Below are 17,738 nucleotides of genomic sequence, written 5' to 3'. Positions count from 1 at the left end.
TGGCTCCTCATTAGCCCTGATATTTTGTGGAACCACCAAACTCACAACTTGGCACAGTTGGTATACTTTACCCGTGGCATGGGCAACTCTAATGCTGGCAATTGAAATAGCACAGTAAAAATCATTGTTTCAATGGATGCCATGTTTCGAGGTCTGAATTTTTCCCACCCTATAGTCTTTTATGTGGCTGGACAGTTAAAGGGAAGAATAATGAAGCCGAACTGAAAATTCACCGCCTGTGGTTATTTTGATAAAGAGCAGAATAAGAATGTAGGATGTAGCACTTAAAACCACAGCAATGCTTTGTTACACTGGTGGTGGGAGACAAATGTAAGGTTACTGAGAAGGCCTTTCTGTTTGTCTGCTGTCTGACCACACATGTTGAGCTAATCAGTGACACTACTGTAAGGTTGAGGGCAGACACTGTCATGCTTGGGTCAAGAGAGTAATGGGTTTCAGCAGGGGACTCCATGCTGTGAAGCTGCAGAAGAAACCCAGTGTTTTACTTTGAGTTAACGGAAAGAAGAGCATACAGTGTTTTTCTCTTGGCATCAAACCTATATAATTGCCTCATTCCAGTCATTCACAATAATTGGTTTATTGTGTTTGTTGAAACCTGTCAGTGACACATTAGCAGCATATTTTCTGTTGATGGAGCAAACAAAACAAATTGCTGATGGAAGAAAGTGGAGGGCACAGACAACTGCTATTTTAAGTTCGAGAAAAACTTTGTTTTTTCATACAGTTTGTTTCTTTTTCCAGGGCCCGCTGCCTCTCAGAGATGATAATGGTATTGTGCTGCTTGGTGAGAGAGCTGCCAAGTGTCGTGCCTATGCCAAGGCTCTGCATTACAAAGAGCTGGAGTTCCAGAAAGGTCCTTCTCCTCTCATCCTGGAGGCTCTTATCAGGTAGGAAGCAAAGTTTTTAAATGAGAAACAAGCTCGATCAAATTGGTCACAGTTGGACTGGGTCTTTCTTCTTCACAGACGTGGACTGAAAATAACAAATAAGAAATGTCTGGACTTTAATGGTCTGCATAGCTAATTGTTTGGTTGTGTAAAGTCTCCTTTGGTCTATATGAATAATAACAACTAATCTCTTGCAAGCTTTGAGATCACGAGATAGTTCAGTGCCAGTGGGCGGCAAATAACTGCTCATGTCTGCTGATGTAGATTTCATCCTCATCATAAAAATGGGTCTGACCGGTACCTCTGATTAACAGTTTTTGCATTAGAAGTCATTGCATCAAACTAATATGAAACCCCCCTCTCAGAGGCGATAATAAATCCAATAAACACACAAAGATTATTATACATTATATCCTCTTGTCCAATATCTCTTTGATATGCTCTGTCATTTTTTCCATCCCCTTTTTCTCATCCCACTTTTTTTCCTGTGTTTTTGGCATGGTACAGAGAAATCTGTTTTCCAGGCATCTAATTGGACGCTTGCCTCCTTTTCATCTGTGAGTGTCTGGACTTGTGTTTCTCAGGGGCCTGTTTTCAATTTCTCAGGAGCCTTGATGATGATGAATGATGGGAGCCGGCACTCTGGTGTTTTCAATATCCCCATCTGGTTCTCACCTCTCCAGGATTTCCCATAAAAAGATCTAGAGGCTGGTGTGCAAAAAAAAACCTACGTAACCTGGCTATACTGAGTCGTGGCGGTATTAGAGAAAAAATGGCTTTATGTCTAATGCACTTTTTGATAACAAGTAGGCATTGTGACTGTTATTTCATGACCAGATGTCATGGTTTATTAGTACTGGGACAATATTCTGATCTCCTGATTCAACTAAGGGTTAGGTCACAATGACTGCAATTATTATTAGGCTTTTCAACACTACAGGAGGGGTAAAACTGGATTATACACTTATAGAGACTATGTATATCATTAGACATTTCCCCCAAAACAATGCACATCATATACAAATCGGTCTATTTGTTTTTAAGCAGCATCACTGCTGTAGAATCTTTGGCTTTTATTCCGAAGCACCCAGCCTGGGTAGGACGTGTTATATAGGAACCACAGGTTTCAACAAGCAAACAAAACTAAGTGACGGTCAGCGGTTAGCAAAAAGTTCAACCGATTTTTTTTGCGTTCAAAATTAACTGATATTTAGGTGAATCTTTATTTGTAACCAGTTAAGTGCGGTTATTTCAGCAACTGTCCCCTGGTACCCTATCAGGGGTGTTCAGTTAACATTCAGGGTATTAAATATGAATCTAATTAGTATAAATCATCACAATAGTATCCATTTTATGATTTGTAACTGGTGTTAATAACGTGTGAGGGATTTCATGAAAACCCAAAGTATTTGATTTTCAGACTGGACAGCTTTTGGTAGTCAGGGTATACGTCACGTTTTCCACATTATTCCCAGTTCAAAGGAACAGCATTAATCGGAAATTTGGCTTCTGGCGTTATTGGTACATTGTGCAGTGTCTTAGAAATGGCCTGTTTCTCTTGGAAATTTTGTTGAATTGGACAATATGTTGTAGAATGAAATGATGAGGGTAAAGGTCGTGTCTTAGACATTACAAGATCTGTTAAAGGAAAGTGCTTGATCATTTCAAGACTAACTGGTTCTGGTTGTTCCATTACCAGTGTCGTGATTAAAGCTGATTATTGTTGGATCTGGACCATGTGTTAGTTATAACTGTAGCCATCTTTTTACCTTGAGCCATGAAACACACATTGGAAAGGAATTTTAAATTAATATGTTCAGTTCTGCATCTCGGTTAGAAGAGTAATTTGTGACGGCCATCCAGTTACGTGCATAATCTCAATTCATGTCTCAGCTCCTTAAACGAGTTTGATGTATGAATGGATTGTATTGGATATACAGGCAGAAAAACGAGTACAATGTAATTCAATTCAGTAGCGGTGCTATATTTAACCTTTGTGGTCAGGATGTTCCTTTGTGGTTAGGGTGTTCTACTTCCGTTAAGACTGCAGCGTGGATTTCCCCTTTCTGAGGAAAATAACAGGTGGAACCATAGACTGTATATACATATGGCCGTCAAAACAGCTACCCATAAGTGAACCCAAAGTGTCTCCATCGCCACCTGGTGGCTGGCTTCAGTATAGGTCATAAATCCTGTGTCCGACGCATTAACCGATCGGACATGAAGTTAAAAACTCAACAAACTAAAAACTCAAGTACATGTTAAATAAGCTCTTCTCAAACATTTCTGTCGTTTTAGGTAGTTCTTATCACACTGGTGTATGTTCAAGTTTTCATTTTTCTGGTCATCTGGTCAAAAACCTGAGTGAAATTTTATGATTGACAGCTGAGATTGACTTGCAATTGGTCATGCTTGTGTATCTATTGGGGACAGGATCAACATCAAAAACTAGTTTTAACCACTTTAAAAAGCCCAACTGAATAAACATCAGTAAGCTACATCTTCAACATTTTCACTTTGTAATACAGTCAGACAGGCCTCTTCTTCAGTGCTACATATTCCTACACATAAACTCACCAACTATAATGTGAACCATCCTTTTACTTATATACCCTTTTATATTTCCACACCATAGTTTCGACTATTTCCACCTGCAGATGTTGGGCTTCCTGAAAGAGGAATTCAATCTATTAGGACCGCCTCTATGGAGACTGTATTGTCAATAGTAGGATATACGTCACTAGTAAAATCCCTCTTATAGTTGCATTTACACCCTACACAACCCCTCAAGGTCTGCTTTGTTGTTGGGGACAGAAGTTCAAATAGTTTGAGCTTCTACTACCTAGAAATAGAAGGCCCTGGTCATTTGTCATTGTCCACACGTCTTTCTTGGGTGCTGTTTATTTCCCGTGTTGTGCTTTTATTAGATGTTTACCCTGACTGACTTTTCACCTTGTAAAAGGAAATGAATGAGACTACTGAGCCTGGACAGACAGTGCTCCCTGTCTGTGGTTATTTGAATGCTCTGAGGAATTCTGTTTGTTAAAAGAGAAATGGTGTTATTCTTTTCAATGTAGTAAACCAGGAGGCTTTTAACACGATGGCTGAATAGTGTTTGTGTGTGTGGTCTTCATTCCTGTGTTTGGCAAAAAAAAATTCTTGGGGACCTTTGGCCAGTATGTCAGGAGATGACCCGAGAGTCAGAGGTCATTGGCCCAAGGAAAATATGTTGCCATTATTAGACATGAATCGACACAAGGCCATCTGTTTGAGCCATTGATGCGATATGTTTCTTTTAAAAAATATGTTTATTTTCTGTCACATAAAACAACATAATTACATAGCTGTACACATTTTACAAACTAAACATTTCCATCATCAATAGTTAGGGGTTTACAATACAATGCAGTGTAATTAAAAGGAAATACCTTTGGTTGTTGGTCCCATTCCAGCTACTCCTATACTTTAGTTTAGTTAATTCCTACAAGTTCTTATGATCTAAACCAGAACCTAGTGCTACCCATAAACAGCTTGTGTTAACTAGAAAAAAATACATCTTAGTGCTTTCAAGACAAATGAGAGAATGAATCAAAACCTAGTTACCCATATGGGACAGTGGTAAAGAGCATCTATCAAAGCTTTTAAAAATAAAATATTTTACTGATAAATACACAAGACGAAGTACAATTTACAATCAAACACGGCAGAAACATTACACATTCATCTGACTGAGACTTAATTCAACCACCGCAAACAACATTTTCATTCCTTTCGCAGTCAATGGAAGGCTACAATTTCATTGGACAGGTATTAGTGAAATCGCTCAGCATTCATGCTCATGATCACGATCCGGGAAACGCGGTTTAAGCCCTTATGGTTGAAAACCCACTGGCCGGACCTTCATCTCAACTCTCTTGAGGGAGTAGTTGGGCCCGTGCCAGCCGTACCAAGTGATCCCATCTGTGTTCCTTGTGTGCTCGCCGTAGCGGTAAAAAACGCCGTTCAAGTTTGAGTCGGTGCAGCAGTTGTACCAGTAACCACCTGAAAGAAGGTGAGGGAGAAGAATTAGATCGTAAATTGAAAGGAAATTGCTGCTTTATATAATTATTAAGTATATAAATGACTACATGCATTGTTTTAGTTTGCTTGCTGATATTATTTACCTTTGCGCAGGGAAGCACAGTCGTCCACACATTTGTCGTTGTCCTTGTGGATGGTGCTGAAGTTGGTGTTGTTGTGGTAGCGCAGGGAGTCTCCAGCGTTCCCACTGTAGTTGGCGAGGAAGAGCTTGTAGCTGTTGAGCTCATTACTCACAGTGAAATAACCATACTCAGCGTAGCGTGACTTTCCTTCCCAGTCCTGCATCGGAAAACACACAGAAAGAGATGGGACGGTTATAGAAATTTTGCATATTGGCTTCCATCTTTGCCCCAAAGTAGATTTATTATAAATTTTCTTATGCTCAGTACCCGTTGGAGCGAATTGCCTCTTTGTTTTTGGCTATGAGACGGGTTATGGGTTCTCCTTTATTTTTGGTTTATGGTTTGTTTTTTCTCGCTCTTTAGAGGCTCTGGCTAAGCCTACATAAGTGCCATGGTTAAAAATACGTACCTCCATCTCAATCCTGAGCACACTGGGCTGCCTTGTTATACGGAAGATGTGGTCATTGCCGAGCCAGAAGTCTCCACGGATGGATCCAAATCCATTTTTGTACTGCTTCCAGTCACGGTTGAATGATGTGAGGCCGACTTTTCGCCTTTGGATCAGAGTCCAACCGCCTCCGTTTGTCTCCATATCGCAGAAGACCTGAAAGCATTTACCAACATTTAATCGAGTGCAGAGAGAAGAGTGAGAGCCTGTCATGCTCGACCAAAAACCACACAAGGAGAACACGCGATACCCACACGACTCAAGGACAACTTACGCTCAGCTCAGGTGTCCCCAGAAACTCATCTTTAGGCAGCTTGTACTCGCCAGAGATCTTGTAGCTCTTGCTGTAGAGTGATGAACAGTCATATATGGCATCTAAAAAAGCAAAGAAAATTTGTTATCCTGAAACCATATGCATTTTCATTTTTTTTATTAATGCGACAGATTGGAAAAAAATACATTTACCCCCACCAGACGCAAAAGAAATCAAAAGAGTGGGTGATATGCACTGCTTAGATTTTTCCTAGTTCACCTATCTGACTCCTGTTACAGTATAGTCATGCCATTAATAGGGCTATGAGATCATTATGGAGTAACGAGCCCAGTGCTTTAAGGAGTCTGTGTGAAAGAAAAAGAGATGGAAACCTTCCAATTCTTCTAATCTTCATATCCCTTCCTGTTCTGCTCTGCTGTCTCTAATTCACTTGAGTTCTAAAAAGGCCCCTGTGTTCGCTTTGCCAGTGACATAGATGTGGCCCTGTTAGACCACAGAGTCGAGCTATTGAAATAATAAACTACGTCATGCCTACTTAACCTCTCTGCGCCAGCCAGTGCTGATTAGTGGTGTATTAAAGTTGACTTGAACGGTAACGAGGGGTATGCTTTTGATGGAGCTCTTTATTGACAGCCCTGCTCATGGGCCTCCACAGCTCCAAACTAATGCTGTCAGGCAGCTCAAATAGGTGTGTGCACCGCAATCCCCCCCACCAACAATTCACAGCAGTCGTCTGGGACACACCAAGCGAGAGACCAGGCTGATTATAGCTTTTACTGCGCAAATAAATATAGTGTCGCGTGCTGCAAATATTTGACCTATTTGGGAACTGTTTTGTAGAATTTAGATACACACATTCCAGTGTGATGAGGCCTCTTTCAGCTTGTTGTGTGCTAGAGTTTATCTCATAAGGTTCAAACATGAGCAGTCAATGAAAGGAAGATCCATTCAACTTTGTCTGTCAAAGGCCATTTTTCTTTTAATAAAAAAAGTTAAGGTTGCTTCACAAAAGGCACATTTTAAGTTCAGTTAAATCTTAATCTCCATGTGTGGCTGAATTAAACAGCAGCTACTCAGAAGGTCAGAGAAAGAAACAGGCAGGTCATATATGCACCAGAGTCCCTGGTGAATGAGTTTTACCATATGTGAACACTTAACTACCTTTCTCCGGGACTTTTTTGATAATGCACATTGCTTTTCTTGTGAATTCAGTTTAGCAAAAATATAAATGTTTAAACCTTATTTTTTACATCTGTGACATATTATCACATCAACCAGCTACACACACATTTTTTAAAGTTTGTCATTTAGTTTCTAATCCAAGTGTTCCTGCTCACCTGATGAGGTCTGGGTTGCAGACTGCAGGGTTTGCAGCTGCATGATCTCCACACGGTTGTTGATCTCGGAGTACTTGCTCTCTGCCTCTGTAACCCGTGCCTCCTGCTGCCGGTTCTGCTTGTCCAGCTCCATTACTTGCCTCACAACGCTCATTAAGTCTGTCTCCTGCTTGCGACCCAGCTCCTCGAGGAGACTGGTCAGAGTGGCCACCTGAACCTTGAGAGAGCGCACGTCGTCGCAGCACTGAGCCTTCGAAGGCGCCAGTCTCTTCCTGGGATTCTGGGCCCATGTCTCTGCTAATAGGAGCAGCGTGACCCCTAGAGCCACCACGCTCAAGTTAACTTTTGCCATTTTGTACACAAACGCTCTAGATTTTCACACAATCTAAGGTGCGTGTGATCGCTCTCGGTGTTCAGAAGTAGTCGGTCCCTGCTGAATGTCTTGGCGAGAGAGATAATAACTGGACACAAGGTTTGGCGGATCAGTTGAGTCTGAGCTCTCGGTTGACCGAAGGCTCACCCAAGCTCTGTCTTATGTCCTCAGTGAAGCCCTTCCTCTGCCTGAGCATCTTAAATAATTTGCATTTGGGTCCTCCCCCTCTCTCCTGGTGCACACCAGTCCCCGTTCTGACATTCTCCAACCGTATGGGTGGAGGACCTTTCCCAATCCTCCTCCCCTGGCCCACCTCCGCCTCTCCCCTCATTTTACTTTCACTCATTCCACAGACATTTTGCCCAGATCTCTCCTTCCTCTGTCGTGTGTTGAAGGTTTCTAGGCATTCATGTTGTTTTGCATCTGCCTGGGAGGAAGAAACAAAACAGTGGTTATTTTCTGAACTTGTTGCACCTCCAGTTAGTGGCCCTATTTATTCAGTAAAAATACAAATCTGAAATGCTTGAACTGTATTCAACTTAACTCAAACATATTAGATTATAAAAATCTTTGAATACTTGTTGCAGGCAGTTGTTTGTAATTGTTTTCTCTGTTAACACTTTAATTATGAGTTCATAAGAGATTCTACTAGCTCCCGGGGCTGCCCACTTTTTCCTCTAAATTTGGTCTTTACATGCCAAGAGATGTGTGAAGTCACTAAGTACTCTTAATTGTAGGTTAAGTGTTCTCTTGATGCTGCCCTTTTTGTCAGAGCAGGCACGTTTTCCCGAGTGTTTGAGCGTCAGATTTCAGAAGGGCGTTGATACAAGAAGAAAGCTTAGTTAAAAGCTTCAGGACAGAATGCATTTAGTGGTCAAAATTTGTTCAGGAGAAGGTCTGAATGTGATCTCTACACGTGTGAAGGCTTTTTCACTTTGCACCGTTGCAAACGCTCAAGTGGTTTACTGTTTTTCAACAGAAGAACCACAGAGCATTTAAATGAAGTAATATTCTCAGGACTTTTATGAATAGCAGATGGAATTGGTAATTGTTTTCCTGAGACATTTTCCTGCTGTGTTACCACTGCAAAAAATCAGATTAAGAAAAGTATTAAACGCTAAGTTATGGGAACCAGATATAGTGTACTTTCCCTTTTTCCATGGTTCCCTTATGAACTTGTCAATGTTGCTGCTCTCAACATAGTATAGTAGACTAAGAACACATGAACTCATTATTATGCAACATATGAAAGTCCCAATTTGCTCCTCTGCCATCTTAAAAACTGCTAACGCTGTTGATTGTAACTCAGTAGCTTCTAGTTATCAGTTGAGATATTAAATGGAGCTGTTTTAAAATGCGGAAGACTCTAAATAAATCAAGAAGAAAGTGAAGATCCCCCTGATTGTCATAACTAATAAATAAATAGATATTCAGTCCATATCATCTTTACAATTGTATAATTTATATGTCAATGATGATATCACCTCTCTAGTTATGCTTCACGATTTTATAAATTGATGCCACTACTGACATTAATACTTTGTTTCATCTTCACATATTATGCTTGGGGATGTAGTTATCAGTATGTCCATACATCCGTCCGTCTGTCTGTAATCATTTGTTTCCAGAGCGGAATTTGAAAATCATTTGGATTTCCTTTTCATTTATCCTCATGATTATGTTAATCTGAAGTGAAGTGACGCTTTTAGACACTTTGGGTTTGCGATGGTTCTTAAATTCTATGAATGCATGATTAATATCATCGCTCTATTAAGATTGTGATCTTTTAACTTTACATGGTTTGTTATTTGATATTTTTTGTGTTTTGGTCATCTTTGGTGTCAGTTGTTTCTCTTGTTATTTTTGTAGTTGTTAAATGTTCTGTCTGATTGTGTTTATATTGTATTATAGTTGTTGAAACAAGATGGTAATTTACAATTGGTATTAAATAAGAATGTACATTGTCTTCCCTTTTGAAAACCAGGTTGGTTATTCTCTGAAAGATGAAAACAAAATTTGTGCGATATCAGAGGGGTTTTCTTGAATCCCCAGTCTGTGGAATTTGTATTTCATCCCAACTCCCCTGAGGAGCTGCCAGCCCAAAGGAGATGCCTTTGGAGAATAGAGAAGAAAAGCTGGTTGTGGGGTTTCTTGTGGTTATCATAGTATGCCATTGGCATTATGCATGACCTTTGTGGTACTCGGCTTTTTGCGTCCATTTCCGAACAGAAGTGGTAAACTGCCATGACGAAGTGCCAGGGTATGCTGTAAATGCAAGGAATTGTGCTTAACAGCACTAACCGAGACATGGCCTGACCAGGACATTCCTGTCAATTTTTACTTGAACTTTATGGCTTTTCCCCTCTCCACATGGATGGAAGGAACTGTCTGAAAAAGAGGAGTCAGTCAGTCAGTAAAAAAGCTGACAATGCACAGCATAGTAAAAAAAGATAAATTTAACCACTCAAACACTGAATTAATACAGTTTTTAAATCGCTCAAGATCTATGCTGTATATGCAGTTTTTTGTTGTTGTATCTAAATAGAAATCTATGGAGACAGTCCTGCCTGGACTTAATCAAACGATCAACAAATCCAGACATCTCACTCTCGGCTGCACATTAACTGTTGACCACTCACCAATCTGCCTTTAACGTATTAATACTGATCATTAGTCCATAACAAGGTCATGGTTTGCATTGGAGTTTATTTTATTTGAAAATACACTCCCATGTCCTGTACTGTAGTACTGAGTTGGTCAAATTTTTCCTTTTGTATGAAATTATTTAATTTCTGGAAGAACAAACACCCTCATATACCATTGTATTACGTAATCCTTCATCATCAGCGATGCTTTGTTTTTTCCTAAGACCTAATTTTTTTGGTGTCCCTCCTGCCAAATGTTTGGCAAGAGTCCCTCACTTTTCCTCACGTGTTCTGGCAAACAAATAAGGAGACGTTCTGCTAAGCATCACCCTTTGGGGAGCTGCGGTTCAAATAAATAAGTATGTCTTTCCTCTGTTTCCAAAGTATTACTCAATCAATAAATGGTCTGTTATTGCTTCTAAGTGTCAAAGTGTTGAAGCTAAATACTTTGGATGTGTGTAGCTCTTCATTTTTTACTACTGGTCACTGCTTTGCAATTTCCCCTTTAGTCTTTGCCTTTTTTTTTTATGTTGTTGAATCTTAACATGTGCTTTTAGTTTTGTGTGGGGTTGACTTGTAGGGCACATGGGAGTCATAAGCAATTGTTTCTTCTATAAAAATCATCATTGAAAGATATAAGGCTACTTTCATGTTTGATTAGCTGCAAAGTTTTAATTGCCTGACAAATTCTAATTCTGATTCGAACCGAAAACAACATCCTTTGTTTCAGTCTCCCCCAATAATGTTGTAATAAAAAATCTTTAGAGCCTATCCGAAGAGTATTTAAATCTCATTTGGTTAGCTTAAGCATCTTTGCTATGATATGTTAAATATAATGGAGCTATATTAAAAATAAATTTAGATTTGGAACTCTGCATACAAAAAGGTAAAGGCAGAAGGTTTACTAGTCTTGTACTTAATAGAAGTTAAGTGTTTGCTCTATTTTTATCCTTCCCATCTTAGCTCCTATAAAAATAACATTTCTCCAGTTGTCAGATGTTTCTAACGGTTCAATAATGCGATGTTTTATGGTGCGGGGTGCCTGTTGACCTTCCTGTAAATCTTAACCCGAAGTCATTGATGTACGTCAGTCTCTTTTGGAAAAATCTGGATAATTTGCCTTCCTGGATCCTCTCATTGCCCTAACTGCTCTCTGAGTCACATCTCACTCTGCAGCAATGGATCCCAGCGGCATCACTTTCCTTTGGCCCTGGACTCTGTCATTCATTGCTAGTACAGGAAAGTCCAGCTGGATGCTGTTTTATACGTTTAGCAGCATGCTGTTTTTCCCCTTCAAAACAGCTTCTTTAAACACCCACCCCCTCTAGCCGTGTCTAACCAGGCTCTGTGTGAAGAATGCATGGCTCCTTTTAAATTAAGAGGTATTCACTAAACTTTAACCAAAGCTGCTTCTTTATATGACTTCCTCGGTAAGCCCACACATTTCATTGGACAGGTCTTTTTTCCTTTGCCCTTAAAGACAACTCAGACACCATGCTGTGCTAATTGCAGGAGGCTACTTATCTTTGTTGAGTGAGAGCTGACTAAACAAAGTGTTTTCAATCAAAATATGCTCTCTGATGGATATTGTGTCCCTAAATATGCTGGAAAAAGGTTTTGTAATCAGAAGGTAACCGTGGGGGCCAAGCTGTCAGATGAGTACTCATGGGTTCAGTTACAGGAAAAGCAGGAGGTGAAAGCAAGAGCCAATGGATTCCACAGCTTCTATCTGAAAACTTTGCAATTACATAATCTGTATTGACAGTAACCTCTTCCACCTGTCTACTCTGTCCGCCCCCTTCTCCACTTTGAATTTGAAACATTTTGGAACCAGTTGGTCTTATTTGAAGGTTTTATACTTTTATTTAGTTATTAACTTATCCTTGTTAAGATTAACAATACAAATCTAGGCTGAAGGTAAACACTTCCTTTTCTATATCATAGATAATGCTATCATAGAATCAATGTGGTTTCGAGTTGTTTTTAAAGTCTGACATTATAAGGCTAACTCATGGTTTTCTTAATAGGCAAAGAATAATGTAAATTTATCTACAGTCTGATATTTTATTTTCTTATTAACTGACTTAATCATCATTACCCTTTCGAAAAATGAATGGGAATAGAAAGGACATGCTTGACAATGTCTCTAAGCCTTTTTCAAATCATCATAAGATAGATATAACCTACATTTTAGACAGCTAAGGCAAGCAGCTGAGCTATAGGTCAATGATCCTCAGCTCTGTTAAACCTGGTCACGTATAGCGCAAAATAGTCAGTATGCACCGGGTCATCCCATAGCTCTGAAAGTGGACGACCTCATGCCCTGGCAGACCATCAAGCGGTCTCGTGGCTTAAGCTGGTGATGGCTAACAGGTGGAGTCTGGATGCCAGCCATGCTTCGGCTGTCTATTCTCACCACACCACAAACCAGTAGCCGGGGCAAAGGGTACTGGAGAGGAAAAGAGTGGATTAGCCACTATCCCTTCAGAATACTTCCCTGTGCCTTGGGTAAGCAGAGTTGACCATGTGGCTTTGCTTCAGACAAACATTTCGTGACACTGGAATAAAAACAGGACACAAAGCAAAAACACTTGTGCCAACATCCAGCGATTCCATTGTTTTTTCTTGCCTAACCATTAAGCTCTTTTATCTCTGTGATCTTAGTCATTTAAGCATGTCTTACCATTCATTTAAGTCAGGGGAAAACTATTATTGTGTCTTTATTACAAAGCTGTATACATTTTCACTGATTACATATCTTTTCTCCATGAATTTAGAATGGTTTCCTGAATTATTCCAAACAAATAAATGCCATTCTATCCTCTTTGATCATCGAGTGTTTTGCCGCGTAATTATTCTGCTTTAATCCTTTTGTTTAAACAAGCCATTTGTACTCCACTGCTTGATTCATTGTTTTTGGGGGAAAAATAACTATAGCCTGAGCCGACGTAATCTGAATTGAGGGAAATAAACGTATCAAATATCGTTGGAAATATTTATTGGATAATTTCACTGAAGATGTCATTTCAATATGTTGTCTGCAGAAACTCAGATCCCTCCAAAAACTTGTATAAGGATCTCTTTGTCCGCTTAGCAACGGCCGCATTCCAATGAGGTGACTCTCAGGCTTTTTCTTTTTTTTTGGGGGGGTCGGCCACTGGAGACGCTTTGTTCTGTTGGCCTCTTGACCTGAAGGTGAGGAACCCAGGGGAAACATTCTGCCCGGGTGTCCCAATATGGTGATAGTGTGGTGAAAACATGGGTGGAATGGTTTCTCCGGCTGATGTCTCAATGGCCCCCTAACACGCAGACTTACCACAACTTACTTGAGGATAAAGTAAAATATAAATAGCCTGTTCTCTCTATACATTATATTATTGGGAATTTTTTGGGAAGTTTATTCCCGCATTCCAATACCTCCTTCAAAAGCACAAAGGTTCTAATAAGATTTACTTCTGTTCTTATAAGATTTTAAAAGCAATATATTTTGAAGTCAGTGGATACTAAGTGTTTCCTTATGCTCAGAGACAGTGGGTTAGTCAGATGGTGTCTGATAGGTTAAACCTCTCTTTAGCTACACTCATCCCAGGAGAATCGGGAAGGAAGCGGAGGACTGAAGTAAAGACTTCCGATGCCTCCCTGCTTATCTCATGCAGTGATGCACTACTCTCTTAAGATGCACAGAGACAAGATCTGTTGCTCATTATTTCCATATGCTTATGCCAGAGTAAAAGATTTATGCTGTATTGATGTATTACAATTTAGGATTTGGGTCCTCATTTTAGACAGTGTTGACTGACACTGTTCAGCTATGGCATTTTTTAACAATAATATTTCAACGTCAACGTGAGAATGACTCGAAGTACTACTACATGCAGTTAAAGCCAGTCCCGGAAGTGCATATGAAACAAAATGCACTGTGTGTCGGGAGTCTTTGAAACTCTGGGCAGTTGTGGAGTCTCTTTCAGACATAAAGTGTTTACTTGGAACTTGTGTATTTTCCTGGTTGGTGTTTATTTCCATCGCAAGTTTAGTCTTAATTTCTTGTCAAGTGGTATTAAAAAGGTCTTAAAACGTCTTCAATTAACTTGTATAAACAAGTCTGATGTCTGAATGGGACTGTTGGTGCATCTTGTCTTTGGACAAAAGGAAAACAAAGCTACTCCATGCCACATTGGTTTAGGAAAAGGTTAAATGGGTTCATCCAGTTATTATTTCATAATCTGGAAGATGATCAATCCCTATATGGTTGACATATTTAAATTAGAGTGGATCGCTCTTCGAGAAAATTGCAGTTGTTGCTTTAGTTTGACCACTTACTAAGTTGTGTGAATTGTAATTGTGTGGTTGTATGTGTTTTTGAAGAATGTACTTTTCACAAATGTGTCACCTGTTTGCCAGAATAAGTTAGTTTTAGTTGTTTTGTTTCTTCATTCAGGACCTGGATCTGTTCGTAAACATGAGCTCATCCTCAAGGGAAATGTTTATTTTCACTTAATTTCTTAAATTGTACTACTCGTATGCTCATGCCTTAGGAGGATTGTTTCCTAAGCAGTTTTTGGTTGATGCAGTGTTTTGAGTGTTGTCAGCTCTGACTCTCATCTGTAGCTTGCTAAGACAAGGCCTACGCAATGGAAAAAAACATCCCCAAGGTGCTAGATAGTTGGCTTAATTTTGTCTGAGAATATTATTGATTGCATTTTGGCAGCCCCACCAATGAATAGCTCTTTAGGCACAAAGGCCAGAGAAGTGTCAAACAACCAGAGTCACTGTTCCAGTTTGCATGTAGTGGTGCAAATGTCAGGCTCAGTGGTGTGAAAGATCGAGCAGTGTAATGGACCTTAAAAAATGTTCTGTGTAAGCGAGCCCAGTGACATGGAAAGATTCAGCTAACTTGAAGATGCTCCAACAGTCTTCAACCAAACCAAACCAAATCAACAACTGATAATCCGTTAATTCGTGTGGGAAGCTTCTTTTCTTTTAAAGGCACAAAACTAACTTCTCATACAGTCCTGTACTTGCTGATATGCTTTCTTCAAGAACCTGACCTGCCAATAAACATCTTTCAATACATTTTTGCTTCATTCATTGACAATGCAGTACCATAAATGGCACTTTCCCACCTATCTTTCTTGGTCTGGACCTGTAGACTTTTCAGTTTAGTCCAAACCAGAGGTTGCAAGATTGATGGTAGTCTTTACCTCTGTCAGTATAATGCAGGGGTCGGCTACCTTTTTGGCAATAAGTGCCAATGTGAAATTTTCTTTCTACTTAGTATGCCATATCAAACATCGATAATAAAAGTTAATATAACAAATGTTTAGGAGATTCAAAGTTCCACACTTTAAAGAAACATGTTTATCTCATTATGATTGCAGTAATACGTTTTTCATTAACCCCACCAACCACACTCGAATTGTGAAAGCTTGCTTCAGTCGTATGGTTTTTGGCAGTGGCCAAGACTATGAGAGAGTTGTCTTGCTTCCCATACCTGGACAGTGCACGTTTGATTGCTTCTCCCTTGTCTGCCTGATCTTTAATACTTATTTCGTGCCTTGTCTCAAAGTGGCGCTTACCACTGGACGTTCGGCACACAACATTTTCAAAACATAGCGTGCACACAGCACGATCCTTATGAAAAACAAAGCCATGGTCTTCTGCCAATAAGGGCTGAAATGCCTGTGTCTTTGTTTTTTTTAACTGGTGGGCATGCCATCACCAATACACCAGAACAGCTGCACAGAGATTGATTTGGTATGGTTAAACGATGAAAACATTTATTTGGCACGTACTAACTTTTGTTGAGTACTGGGTGTGAAGTTGGTGATGCTGTACACTGTAAATATATTACAGTGGCTATGAAATTATCTAAATGAACTGGTTCATAAATTTGAATTGACTATTACCTGCCTAATCAACAACATGTTGACATCAGACGCAAGCCCTTCCATATATCAATCAATGTCAGGTATAGGCAGACACAGCCCATGGAGGTGATAACGACAGGATGTATTTAGCATACAAAAGTCCTATGTTTGCTCCCTAAATTCCAATGTGAATCCAAAACTAACCGGATCAGATGTTTACAGTGTAACAAAGACATGACTCTTGGTTCAGAGGTCATATGTTTAAACACTTTCAGGTCAGTGATTTTAGAATTTTAACCCCACTGTATATGTCAGTATACCTTAAATAATTGAAGGATAAAAAAAAAAAAAGTGAATCAATTCATTAGATGTTGAGACAGCCATTTCCATTTAGAATTATTATATTCAACATTTGAGGAAGGAGTCAGCACTTGGCAATCAGAAAATCAGCATGGATCAAGTGGACATCTTCCTGATTAGATTAGATTAGGTCCAGTAGTGAGGTCTGATTATTTTCTTTTTTTCTTTTCCTCTGTGAGCTTCACATGCAGGGTACCAGCTCTGTGGGGGAAATATGTACAATTTCCTCAGGGATCATGCTCTCGCTCTCCTCTCAAAGAAAATCCCAAGCCACTTTAGTTTTGGGGATTGAGTGTTATTCGGTCAGAGCAGAAGGGATTTTCTTTCTACCCTAGGTTTTTAACTTTTCTTCTGTGGTCAAGTGTTTAGAATCTGAAAAGAAATTATATAATTCTACTCCCTCTCAGTGCTTTCTGACCTACGGTAATCGTGCCTTACTGTACTAGATTAATCAGAAAAAGCTGGTTCAAAGTTTTCGATGTGATAAATCTTTTGTATTACACTCTTGTGACATAGTGGAAAGTGATACGTTTTCCCCTGTGCTTTATATAACGGCAAGTCTGAAGCAAAGCCCCAGCTGAAACATTCACATCTGATGAGATTATGCCATAAACGCATGTTGTCACTGTAAACATTTTAAAAGTTAAAAGCCAAATATAAGTGATTGAGGTATTTCTCTTCTCATTTGAACAGCAATGGTGCACTGCTCTGCTTTTTGCAATAGGAGGAGCAATTCAAAAGTCCCAGTCATTGAGAACGCTGAAAGATGAAACTGTTCATTCTGGCCTCATGTATTTTAAGAGTGACATCAAGGATCTCCCCTTCTGAACTTCTGTGGGAAAGAACCGCATGTTGACTTCATTCATGGTTTTAAATGAAACCTTAAAATAAATTCATGTCAGGACATACCACTCATACCACTTAAATGTCATGGCAAAATAAAATCAACCGTCACAGTTTTACAGTTGATTAAAGTTAAGCCCAGGCGCTCATCACTGACTTCTACATGAGTCACGCGAACAAATCCAAGGAAAGATCCACTCAGGAAGGGATACTTGTAGAGCTGCACAAGAAGGCTCGGCCCTGGTCTCAAGAAGTTTTCTGATTGCTAATAGTTTGATGAAGTTCTTGGTTGAGAAGAAAATTATGTGAGGCTCTTCATCTGGATGTGTTTAGACTGCATGTGCTCGGAGCCTGCAGCCAGATGGCTTCAGCCGAGGGACAATGAATTCTCCAGGGTCCAGAAGAGAGAAAGCCCTTATTCAGATTTGTCTCCTCAGATGAAACCACATCTGGGCAGCCGTGGTGCACCTCCTCAGCTTGT

At 39.8% G+C, this 17,738-nt stretch overlaps 2 protein-coding genes across 3 annotated transcripts in view; one reads left to right on the top strand and one right to left on the bottom strand.

The window, feature by feature from the left end:
* mtor (mechanistic target of rapamycin kinase) overlaps nt 1-17,738 on the top strand; it is a 90,958-nt gene that overhangs the window by 29,030 nt on the left and 44,190 nt on the right. For both annotated transcript variants that reach the window (XM_053424464.1, XM_053424463.1), the window contains exon 28: nt 763-908. In XM_053424464.1, the coding sequence (XP_053280439.1) occupies nt 763-908 (146 nt within the window). The remainder of the gene's footprint in view (nt 1-762; nt 909-17,738) is intronic.
* Nucleotides 4,198-7,795, bottom strand: angptl7 (angiopoietin-like 7). The gene is made up of 5 exons (XM_053424465.1): nt 7,170-7,795; nt 5,833-5,933; nt 5,520-5,714; nt 5,072-5,267; nt 4,198-4,949 (listed from the first exon to the last, which is right to left on the bottom strand). Exons 1-5 carry the CDS (start codon nt 7,519-7,521, stop codon nt 4,780-4,782), a joined length of 1,014 nt encoding a protein of 337 aa, XP_053280440.1. The 5' UTR covers nt 7,522-7,795; the 3' UTR covers nt 4,198-4,779.

This window comes from Pleuronectes platessa, chromosome 6 (genome assembly GCF_947347685.1).
Source record: "Pleuronectes platessa chromosome 6, fPlePla1.1, whole genome shotgun sequence".
NCBI classification, from domain to species: Eukaryota; Metazoa; Chordata; class Actinopteri; order Pleuronectiformes; family Pleuronectidae; genus Pleuronectes; species Pleuronectes platessa.
This window is presented reverse-complemented; position numbering and strand designations above follow the sequence as displayed.

Excerpts from the sequence above, each read along its gene's own strand:
- angptl7 (XM_053424465.1), bottom strand. The coding sequence starts at position 7,521 with ATGGCAAAAGTTAACTTGAGCGTGGTGGCTCTAGGGGTCACGCTGCTC. Across the intron at positions 5,715-5,832 it reads TGGGGACACCTGAGCTGAGC|GTCTTCTGCGATATGGAGAC; the intron begins GTAAGTTGTCCT and ends AAATGCTTTCAG. Across the intron at positions 5,268-5,519 it reads TGCTCAGGATTGAGATGGAG|GACTGGGAAGGAAAGTCACG; the intron begins GTACGTATTTTT and ends TTTCCGATGCAG.